This window comes from Dipodomys merriami, unplaced genomic scaffold (genome assembly GCF_024711535.1).
Source record: "Dipodomys merriami isolate MVZ:Mamm:240054 unplaced genomic scaffold, mDipMer1.0.p SCAF_21, whole genome shotgun sequence".
Classification (NCBI taxonomy): Eukaryota; Metazoa; Chordata; class Mammalia; order Rodentia; family Heteromyidae; genus Dipodomys; species Dipodomys merriami.
Genome location: NW_027203493.1, coordinates 7,215,273 through 7,226,687, shown reverse-complemented (window position 1 = coordinate 7,226,687; position 11,415 = coordinate 7,215,273). Strand labels below are relative to the sequence as shown.

Here is an 11,415-nt window from a genome sequence, read left to right as displayed (position 1 = left end):
GAAACAAGCGATATTCCTTTTGAGTTCTCCCCCCTTGGCACCCAGCGACGCTGGGCTGGCCCAACTCCTCCCAACTCGTACCCACTCCCTCACTGGTAGGTGTGTGAAGAAGCTGCCTCCCTCCAAAGATCGGACCCACCTTTCCGCGCTCCTCTTGGTACGACCCCTCTCCCCCCCTACCTCCGCGGTGAATGGTACGGCCCCGGCCCCCTCAGCCTCCCCCTCCCGCACCGCAACGGAGTGGTACGCGCCCCCCACCCCCCCACCCCGGGCCAGACGCGGAACTGGCGCCCGCTGACAGCGGCGCCTCGCGGGGGTGGAGGCACGCTGGGCGGGCGGCGCGCGGGGACGTCCCGCTGTGGCCTGGCAGGTTCCTCGAGACCCGGGAGGTAGGAGAGTCCAGGCCGGGGGCGGGGGTGGGGAGAAGCGTGTTTGTGAAGGGAGGGGGCGGTCCTGGGGAGAAGCGGCGTCTGCGAGGAAAAGGGGCTTCGGGAGCAGCGGGTCTTCGAGGAGGCCCTGAGGGGACGTGAGGGGGGCGTGGAGTCCGCGGGGGTCCGAGGAGGGAGGGGGCGCGGCCCGCAGTGGGGCCGCGGCGGCCGCCGAGGGGGCGCGTGCGGGCCGCGGGCGCTGCCACCGCTCGGCCCCTTTCCTGCCCGGCGGGCGGCGCTGGTTCCGGGGCGGGGGCGGGGAACTGTCCAGCAGGTGAGGAGGCGGGCAGAACTGTCCAGCCCCGGGCCCCAGTCGGCACCTGCACCTGGCGTGTGTGCTGGTGCGCGTGTGCATGTGTGTGTGTGTGCGCGTGCATGCGTGCGTGGTCTTATTTTCGGTTAGGATTGCGAGATTCACGTTTGGTTCTTATACATGCATGCACACATACATAAACACATATATTTCATGTTTCACTATTGACCAGCTAAAGAGTGCAGATACCAACTTCGTCTTTTCCTGCACCTGCTGGCCCTTCCATCCTCATGCATCTAAATTCTTCCTCCTTTTCCTGTGCTCCTCCTTCTTCCCCAGCCCTACCTATCTCCAGCCTTATTGCTCCAGTTCTCCCTCAAGCTGGACCAGTCTGTGCTGATGAACTTGCAAGGTCACTGCCTGGGGAGGGGGAGGAGGGGAGAAGAGTCTCCCGATGTGCTCACGTCAGCAAAGATGTCATATCACCCTCAGCTTGGGCTCCTGTGGTTTTAAGGAAGATCCTGTCCCCAAAGAGGGACAGACCCCAAAGGGTTAGTTAGCAAAGGCTAAAGGTCTGTGGGGTCTAGAGGTGGATGGTGTTGTAGGACTTCAGCAGAAAGGTATGCATTTTTAACGACAGGATGCCTTTGGATTAAATGGGGACAGCAGCTAGGGGCTCTGCATTAGTAAACATGGTTGAGGCCTGACTGGTTATGAAGACTTATGAAGATAGTATGAGTTGTAGTTGATGTTAGAAGAATTAGAGTCTGTGGGACAGGAAAGACCAAGAAATGGGAAGAAAAGGCTTGGTTAGCTCTGCAGCCTGAATAACTGAAGTGAGTGTCCATTGGTGAGATACGAATTGTGGTTGATTAAAGCTCCACTGGAAGCTAGGATAGTCACAAGATTCCAGGATCCTTATAGTTCTAGAAGGAGAAGACTGTTGAACGTAAAGACTTGAGTCTGGATAAAGGGTGGGATCCCACCAATTACTGGAGTGCCTAATTTATTAATAGGAGGTTCTCCAGGCCCCATCTTGGAGACTTTAGCTAAAAGGAATTTCTACTTTTCAATGTAAACTTACATTCTTAAGACAGGCTAACGCTCTGGTCCTTATAGGACCAGAGTGGTACTTTAAGATACTTTGGCTCTCACTTTAGACATTTCAACATAGTTCTTTATAGACTGAATTATATTTTCATCTACATTGCATTTTAGGTCTCCATTCCCTCCCTTTTTTGTTCTGCTTAGGAGGAGCTGAGCTCAGCTCTGCCCTATGCTCTGCAGCATGCTCACAACTCTAGCAGTTGGGAAAACCAAAGGACTGTTTGGGGTCATTTAACAGTGGTGGCCCTCAGAAATGAGTGTGTGTATGACAAGCTTGGCAACTTGGTGTTGAGATAACTCTAGCAAAAGCCACAATTGGGTCAAAGTATAAGTGAACAGCAGATGGGGGAGAAGATAACCTAATTCTCAGCAGGTACTGTCAGTGGAAGGCGTGTCTTCAGGTTTAGGGAGAGTGAATTGCTGTGGGCCCTGGCCAACTGGTGTAGCAGCTGCTAGCACTGTGCGGTCACCAACAGGGGAGGGGCTGTGGCTCTGCTATAAATAGTGCTGGGAGCCAGAGTCGCTATGGAGACACAACTGAATCCTATTACCTGTGGGTCCTCTATTGGGAGCAAAGGAAAAGAGGGAGCATATTTTGAGGGCACCAGAAGTGTTGTAAATAGGTCTTGTTTATTATTAGAGGAGAAAAAAAGATAGAACTTCTACTCATTCTCTGAATCAAATAGAGCCTTAGCAGACAAAGAGGATATATATCTGTATGTATGGGAGTATACACAACAATAAGTGAAGGAGATGGATGTATGTGTGTGTTTGAGTGTTGACATACTGGGATACTTTATGTGTACAGTAAAGAAGTTCTCAATGTGACCTCTGGGCAGAGCATAGAGAAAGAACTCTGGAGCACTGGAGATAGCCTTTTAATGTAGTGAAATATTTTATTTACAGAAGCATATAGAAACCTAACAGGAACTTATAGATGATTAAGATCATATAAGCGTTTGCTAATATTAGATCTGTAGTTTAGAAATCCCTCTGAATACTTGTCCCTTTCTTGAAGAAATCCTAGTATTTTCAGTTTCTACTTAATAAGGCGGAGTAGGACAAGGCATCTTCTGTAAGTGTGGTTTACTGATTCTGATTCCAAACTAGAATAGAGAACTTTAGGTTCAGCACCAAGGGCAGAGCTCATAGCAGTAGCCACCCTGACCCCTTTCTTGATGGAAGGGAAAGAAAAGTGGTTGAGATGAGGCTGTTAGGGACATTCTTCACATGAGATCACAGGAGCTAGAATAACCAGCTGTTGTTATTGTCTGAGTGCAATTAACTAGAAAGTCCACATGGTAGATTCACATCAAGCTTGATGCAGATTGTTGAAACAGAACTATTAGATTCCACCTAGATCTAGAAGTGCTGATTAGTGCTGACTGAAAAATCCCATTTGGATCATCTCTGGAACAGTCCTGAAAGTGACTTTAATTTTTGTTATAATAACTAAGTCCATATTAGACTGCCTACATCTTTTTGTTGTTGTTGTTGTTTCAGAAACAGAGCCCTAAGAGATAGGTTTGAGAATGAGCAAGCTGTTAAGAATGGGGTTTCATGGGCCGAAAACTCCTTGTGCTCCTTTTGCAGTGCTAGAAATTGAACCCAGGTCCTTGTACATACAAGGCAAATGCTCTGCCACTGAGTTACATCTCTAGCCTACTTGCTCTTTGGCTTAGAAGCTCATAAGCCTAGATGCTCACTAGACAAGGCAAGTGTCAAGTTCTCCTATCCTTAGTACTAACGTAGAAGTCCTTCCGACCTGTGACCCCAGTCAGGATGAAATTGAGAGCAAGGATGATTCCCTAGGCACAGCAATGGATCTTATCAATACTTTTTTTTCCTATTAAACTTGAATTTTCAGATAATATCAGAATTCCTCCTGGAAATGCTGACTCCTTCCTAGCTCAGGCCACTGAAGTTTCTCTGAGATGAGATGAACTGATGAATTGGAACCATGGTGCAAAAGAAGAAATTCTGCCCTCGGTTACTTGACTATCTAGTGATTGTAGGGGCCAGGTAATTAAAACTTGATATCGTCTTGTCATTTGGGACAGCCACAGAGACTTCAGTTATTCTCCTTCCCTGTTTTCATGTTACTTTGCGTATCTTATTCTTCCATATTATTTTACCCTGATGGAAACATCAGTGCCAATAGCGAAAACAGCATAAGTTGAGTGGGTTGAGGATTTCGTCTAGAGAAAAATGAAAAAAACTCTATACTTATATCTCTCTGAATTTGAGCAAATATGTACTTTTTTTTGGTATGTGTGTACTGGTACTAGTGCTTGAATTTAAGGCTTGGGAACTAGATTTTTGTTGTTGTTGTTCAAGACTGGTAGACTGGTGCTCTGCCACTTGAGCCACAGTTCCATTTCTGGCTTTTTGGTAGTTAATTGGAGGTAAGAGTCTCACAGACTTTCTTGCCTGGGCTGGCTTTGAACCATGATCCTTAGATCTCAGCTTCCTAAGTAACTAGGATTGCAGGTATGAGCCAACAGCGCCAAGCCAAATATAAACTTTAGATCCAGTTTTCTTATTTTATTTTTATTTATTTTTTTGGGTGGGGTCCGGTCGTGGGTCCTGAACTCTGGGCCTGGGCGCTGTCCCTCAGCTTTTCAGCTCAAGGCTAGCGCTCTACCACTTGAGCCACAGCGCCACTTCCGGCGTTTTTTTCTTTTTGCTTGTGTGGTGCTGAGGAATCGAACCCAGGGCCTCAGGCATGCAAGGCAAGCACTCTATCACTGAGCCACCTTCCCAGCCTCCCTTATTTTATACATATATATATCATATATTATGTATTTATTATATACTTATATATAACATGTATATAATATATATATGGGCACATCGTGTTTCTTTTCTATCTCCAGACGATCTTTTGGTAATTTATTAGCTAAAATACTTCAGAGGGGTTGTGATTATTTTATTGTCAAAACTCTTTTTTCAGAATATATGTCTTCATGACCATGCAGATTTTTTGTAGCCTACCTGCTAAACATGGTAAGGAGTAGCCACACTTTCCAAAGCCCTGCAGTTAGCTTAATTTATCCAAGAGAGCATTTTGAGCTTTGTTGTTATTTGTAACTGTAGTTAAAATTTGATAGTATGTTCTAACCCGTCAGACTGCTGAGTTTGCCTTTATGTCCTTTAGGCACCCAAGCAGCGATAGTGTAGCCCAGACTCCTGAACTGCTGCGGCGATACCCACTAGAGGATCACGTGGAGTTTCCCCTTCCCCCGGATGTAGTGTTCTTCTGCCAGCCAGAGGGCTGCTTGAGTGTGCGGCAGCGGCGCATGAGCCTTCGGGATGATACCTCTTTTGTCTTCACCCTCACTGACAAGGACACTGGAGTCACACGATATGGCATCTGTGTTAACTTCTACCGCTCCTTCCAAAAGCGAATGCCTAAGGAAAAGGGGGACGGGGTAACAGGGTCCCGTGGAAAGGAAGGCACACGGGCTACCTGTGCCCCAGAAGAAGTAGGTACTGAGATCTCAGAAAGTGGCTCATCCTTGCAGCCTCCTAGTGCTGACTCTACGCCTGATGTGAACCAGTCTCCTCGGGCCAAACGCCGGGCCAAGGGAAGCAGCCGCTCTCGCAACAGTACCCTCACATCCCTGTGCGTGCTCAGCCACTACCCTTTCTTTTCCACCTTCCGGGAGTGTCTCTATACCCTCAAACGGCTGGTAGATTGCTGTAGTGAAAGGCTACTGGGGAAGAAGCTGGGCATCCCTAGAGGTGTACAAAGGTAAGATTTGTTACTCATGTTTAGAAGAGAGGGGAAGCATTTAGAGATTAGTTATGATTGGGCTTCTTCAGGTTGAGGTCCTTTAGACCACTGTAAAGATGTTTTGCCCTGCTAAGCAGAAGACAGCTGTGCAATTAGGCCACCTACCACCATTTCTTTAGAAGTAGTGTTCAGGAGTTTTCTGTTTGGTGGCATAACATTGGGTCCTTCCACATATACATTTTGTGTGTGTTTGTATGTGTGATGGTCCTGGGGCTTGAACAACATTGTGTCCTTCCATATACACACATATATACATATATACATACACATATATACACACACACATATATATACACATATGTGTATGCATATACATACGTGTGTGTGTGTGTGTGTGTGTGTGTGTGTGTGTGTGTGTGTGTGTGTGTGAGTGCTGGTCCTGGGGCTTGAACTCAGGCACTGTCCTTGAGCTCTTACGGCTCGAATCTATCACACTATCACTTGAGCAACAGCTTCACTTCTGGTTTTGTGATGGCTAATTGGAGATAAAAGTCTCATGGAGTTTCCTGTCTGGGCTGGCTTTGAACCCTGATACACAGATCTCAGCCTCCTCCATAGTTAGGATTATAGGCATGAGCCACTAGCACCTGGCCATGTACACATTTTCATACTTATTCTTCCTCTTTTGTGTGCCCTCTGGACCCAATTGAGCTGAACAAGTGGGTTTTTCTAATGATAATCCTTTTTTGGTTTTCATCATTATATCCTCCATGGTTATATTGGGTGGCAGTAAAGTATCAGCTCCTGATGCTTGAGTTTGGTTCTTGATGTCTATTCCTCAGAGATACAATGTGGCGAATCTTTACTGGATCACTGCTAGTGGAAGAAAAGTCAAGTGCTCTTCTTCATGACCTTCGAGAGATTGAGGCCTGGATCTATCGATTGCTGCGCTCCCCAGTACCTGTGTCTGGGCAAAAGCGAGTGGACATTGAGGTTCTACCCCAGGAGCTCCAGCCGGCTCTGACCTTTGCGCTTCCAGATCCATCTCGATTCACTCTCGTGGATTTTCCACTTCACCTTCCTTTGGAACTTCTGGGTGTGGATGCTTGTCTTCAGGTGCTAACCTGTATCCTGTTAGAGCACAAGGTAAGAGGGTCAGTTTTATGGGCCTTTCTAGCAAAAGAGCTGTGCAGTATGACAGAAGCTAGAACATGAGCTCTGAGTCAAAGGGATTATATCTTTATCATATTTTCATTTCTAGGAGGTAACATGAGACCAGCAGATATTGATAGTTGTGGGTTGAATTGAGGTACTGGCACTGTGTGGGATGTGTTCAGAGGGCTTGCACTCAGATATCCTTAATCATACTAATCTACTTCAAAACAGTAGTTTTGTTTCAATGCATGATCCTGGGATGGGAGTGAAAGAGCTAGAGGTGTTGAATCAAAGGACAATTACTACAGGGGCCTGGGTTGGGGAGTGGCAAGCATGGTGCAACATGGAACATTGGTGATTGTGGAAATGAAGCTGCAACCATAGGCACAGTGAGACAGAAATTAAATTGTAGTGCTGGAAGCTGTTTTCTCATATTTATTGTTTTGTGTTAATTCATCTTTACCGCAGGTGGTGCTACAGTCTCGAGACTACAATGCACTTTCCATGTCTGTGATGGCATTTGTGGCAATGATCTATCCCCTGGAGTACATGTTTCCTGTTATCCCACTGCTTCCCACCTGCATGGCATCTGCAGAGCAGGTGAGTCTCAAGATGTCTTCTGATTTTCTCACCTCCATCTTCTTGAGGGAAGTGTCCAATACCCAGAGAACCTGTAAGTCAGTACTGGTCCTCAATTCCTTAGCATTTGCAAAATCTGATGGATTTGAACTGAACTGGTAACAACACTTAATACTTTTTATGGTTTGGTTGTTGTTTTTTTGGTAGTACTAGTGTTTGAACTTGAGGCCTTGAATTTGTTTGCCTTTGCTTGCATGTCTGATGCTCTGCCACTTGAGCCATGCCTCCAGTCCTGCTTTTTGCTGGTTATTTTGGAGGTGGAGTCTTACAGACTTTTCCTTCTAGACTGGCTTTGAACTGTGATCCTCTACATCTTAGTCTTCTGAATACTAGGATTATAGACATGAGCCACCGGTACCTGACCTTTCATTTTTATTTATTACAGTTAATGATAGGTAATGATTGTAGACTATTTGCTATGTGTCTTTAGGTGTTCTATAAGATACAGAATATGCATTATGCTACCTTTCTAAAAATCTGAAAAATTCTGGATTTTGAAATACACGGAACCTTAAATGTTTTGCTAAATGGATTGTAGGTCTGCATTTCCCTATCTAGAAAATTGCTAACTTGATAGGTTTTGTCTTTGTTTCTTATCTTCTTTGTCCTCTTTACAGCTGCTGTTGGCTCCAACTCCATACATCATTGGGGTCCCTGCCAGCTTCTTCCTCTACAAACTAGACTTCAAAATGCCTGATGACGTATGGCTAGTGGATCTGGACAGCAATAGGGTAAGGTTCTTGGCAGAGACATTGGCAGAGTAAAAATGGGATTGTGCTCTAGATCAGGACTGCATTTCTCCCTTTTCTAGATGATTTCTATTGTGTGCTTTATTGAAACAATGTTTTTCTAATGTTTTCATTGGCCAGATAGGCCCTTGGTTAGCCTTCAGAGAATTGTAGGATTTAGTTTTGCCAGTGTTAAGAGCTCCTCCTGCATTCTCTAAGAGAAGTATCATTCCATATGTAGTGTAGGTAGCCTCCTATATGCAGTATATGGTTTTCAATAAGAAACTTTTCCAGTACATGCAGGGTGCTTGTGACTCCCACCTGTAATCCTAGCTACTCAGGAGGCTGAGATCTGAGGTCACAGTTCAAAGCCAGGTAAAGCAGGCAAGGCTGTGAGATTCTTACCTCCAACTAGCCACCAGAAAACCAGAAGTGGACCAGTGGCTCAAAGTGGCAGAGCATTAGCCTCGAGCATAAAAGCTCAAGGACAGCATCCATGCTGAGTTCAAGCCCCAGGACCTCAAAATATTTTCCAGTACAGACTTTAAAAAATTACATTAACACCGGGCGCTGGTGGCTCACGCCTGTAATCCTAGCTACTCAGGAGGCTGAGATCTGAGGATCACGGTTCAAAGCCAGCCCGGGCAGGAGAGACCGTGAGACTCCTATCTCCAATAAAACCACCAGAAAACCGGAAGTGGCGCTGTAGCTCAAGTGGTAGAGCGCTCGCCTTGAGCTGAAGAGCTAAGGGACAACGCCCAGGCCCAGAGTTCAAGCCCCACGACCGACAAAAAAAAAAAAAAAAAAATTACATTAACATTTTTCACTGTGAATACCTTAAAACTTTAGTAGAACGCAGGGACTGGGAAGGTAGCTCAGTGGTAGAGTGCTTGCCTTGCATGCATGAGGCCCTGGGTTCGATTCCTCAGCACCACATAAGCAAAAAGAAAAAAGCCAGAAGTGGTGCTGTGGCTCAAGTGGTAGAGCGCTAGCCTTGAGCTGAAGAGCTGAGGGACAGCGCCCAGGCCCAGAGTTCAGGCCCCACGACCGGACCCCCCAAAAAAACAAAAACTTTAGTAGAATGCCCTAATATGTGTTCATTGTTAAAGTCCAGGAAGCAAAAATAAATGTAAAGAAGAAATAAAGCGTCATAATCCTATTACCTAGAGATCCTCAACAAAACATTTCTTTCCAGATGTGTGTTTATCATATGTATATATGTATCTTATATGTGTAGTTATAGAGTGTAATATGTATATGACATATATTAAATCTACTTATGCTTATTACTTAACATGGAAATGAAGCCTGTGAACATTTAATTATAAGGTTATACCTTTACTCTTTTCCCTGGTATAGGTGATTGCCCCTACTAATGCAGAAGTGCTACCTGTCCTGCCAGAGCCAGAGTCATTAGAGCTGAAAAAACACTTAAAGCAGGTAGGTGATGAATGAGAGAAAAGGTGGAGTAAGAGATGTAATAGGGTAGCTGAGGAAAGACAGTTCTAGCCAGTTTCTTTTTAGGCTTCCTGTGGTATAAGATTTCTTTACCTTAGATGGACTAAGTAGAAATATATCCTAATTTGGAACAACAGGATGAATCTGAGAAAGATTTCTTCTACTTTAATTGTATGCCCTATCACCCTATAATGCTTGTGATGCTGTATAAAACAACCCTTTACTTTCTATTTCTTGTTATGGATGCCATTCTTTATGGTCTTGGAACATTCTCTCAGTCTTTTTTTTTTGGGGGGGGGCTCCAGTCGTGGGGCCTGAACTCTGGGCCTGGGCGCTGTCCCTCAGCTCTTCAGCTCAAGGCTAGGGCTCTACTACTTGAGCCACAGCGCCACTTCCGGCTTTTTCCTTATGTGGTGCTGAGGAATCGAACCCAGGGCCTCAGGCATGCAAGGCAAGTGCTCTACCACTGAGCCACCTTCCCAGCCCCTCTCTCAGTCTTGTAAGTTTGGTCACTCTAGCTTCTTTTATGTTATCTTCTTTCATCCCAGTGCCTCAAAATTCCTTCCTTTGAGTAAACTCTCTTATCTATTTCTCTTTGATTTTCTTCTTCTCTTGCATGCCAAACACAGTACTTGAAGGTAAAAATGTGAAAAGGCCCCATTCCCTTTTCCTGCTGTATGTGTTTTATGGGACCACCAGTAGATAGACTTGTGCTTATTTTTAGGAATCCTACTCTCATTTGAGTGTCTTTAGAAGCCCTTTTCTCTGTATTGTCTGAAGTATTCTGTAGTCCCTCTAGATGGTATCTTACTTGAACTGAATTGGGTCATTTTGTATTGTCCTTCTCACTGGCTTGCTTCATCACTGCTGATGTAATATGATATCTTGTTGCTGCAGAGTCTGGTGAAGATTGCAAGTTCAGAAAGTTCTCTAGCTGTCCTTGCTATGTTTTTGGTCTTGATGACTAATGAGAGGGAGAGGTTGATTTGGGAATTATGCTGATTTATTATTTTAAATGTTTGTAGGAGCTAAGATCTTTGGCTCTCTTCTGTATACCCCTCCCTGCTTCTCAAAGTATGTCCCTGCACCAGCTGCATTAGCATCATCAGAGCTTGTTAAAAGTGCAGAATCATCTCCGATGTGCTGCTCTAACAACATCCCGGGTGATTTCTGTGCTCACTAATATTTCAAAGACACTGCTAGTCTCTACTAGTGTTTTACAAACTGCTCTGGGGAGTTTCTTAGGGGCTGGCTTAGGTTGAGAGTACTGAGCACTTGAGGCTTTTGTTCCTTAAGTCCGTTAGAACAGCTTGGTTTTTATAGTTTAGTTTAAAAAATTGAGTTGAAAATAGGTGTGCTGGACTTTAGATCTGATGAAGTTGCCTTTAGCTAGGTGGCCTTGAGATGGAGGGCTGTGTAATTTTAACTATTTTCTGAACTATATTTTCTGAGCTGTATTTGGATTCTTTTTTTCAAAGATGATGGTTTTGAAATGGGTTAGCCACAATTTGCAGATAAACAGAATTCTTTGTTGAGAACTTTTTGAGCAGAGTGTGTGATGTAGAAAACCAACAAAGCTCTTTCCTAGGAGCTGAGGTTGGCTAGCTGCCAGAGATCTGCCTTATGTGAGGAATGTCTTGTTCCACAGGCCCTTGCCAGCATGAGTCTCAACACTCAGCCCATTCTCAATCTGGAGAAATTTCACGAGGGCCAGGAGATTCCACTTCTCTTGGGAAGGCCTTCTAGTGACCTGCAATCTACGCCTTCCACTGAATTCAACCCACTCATCTATGGCAATGATGTGGATTCAGTAGATGTTGCAACCAGGTGAGACCCAGCTAACTGTACAAATCATGACATTTACTTTATTTTATTTTTGTCAGTTATGAGGCTTGAACTTTTGGCCTGTGT

General features: G+C 45.0%; 1 protein-coding gene across 36 annotated transcripts in view; it reads left to right on the top strand.

The window, feature by feature from the left end:
- The first annotated feature begins 82 nt into the window (after window positions 1–82).
- Window positions 83–11,415, top strand: part of Madd (MAP kinase activating death domain) — a 46,559-nt gene continuing 35,226 nt past the window's right edge. For 35 of the 36 annotated variants that reach the window (XM_070032392.1, XM_070032387.1, XM_070032391.1 and 32 more), the window contains exons 1-8: window positions 83–157; window positions 3,656–3,810; window positions 4,946–5,542; window positions 6,367–6,670; window positions 7,148–7,279; window positions 7,936–8,049; window positions 9,406–9,486; window positions 11,153–11,331. In XM_070032392.1, coding sequence (XP_069888493.1) covers window positions 3,749–3,810; window positions 4,946–5,542; window positions 6,367–6,670; window positions 7,148–7,279; window positions 7,936–8,049; window positions 9,406–9,486; window positions 11,153–11,331 — 1,469 coding nt within the window. In that variant the 5' untranslated portion in view covers window positions 83–157; window positions 3,656–3,748. Of the gene's footprint in view, window positions 158–280; window positions 390–3,655; window positions 3,811–4,945; window positions 5,543–6,366; window positions 6,671–7,147; window positions 7,280–7,935; window positions 8,050–9,405; window positions 9,487–11,152; window positions 11,332–11,415 lie in introns of those variants that run through there. The other variant, XM_070032370.1, reaches the window with a different exon arrangement.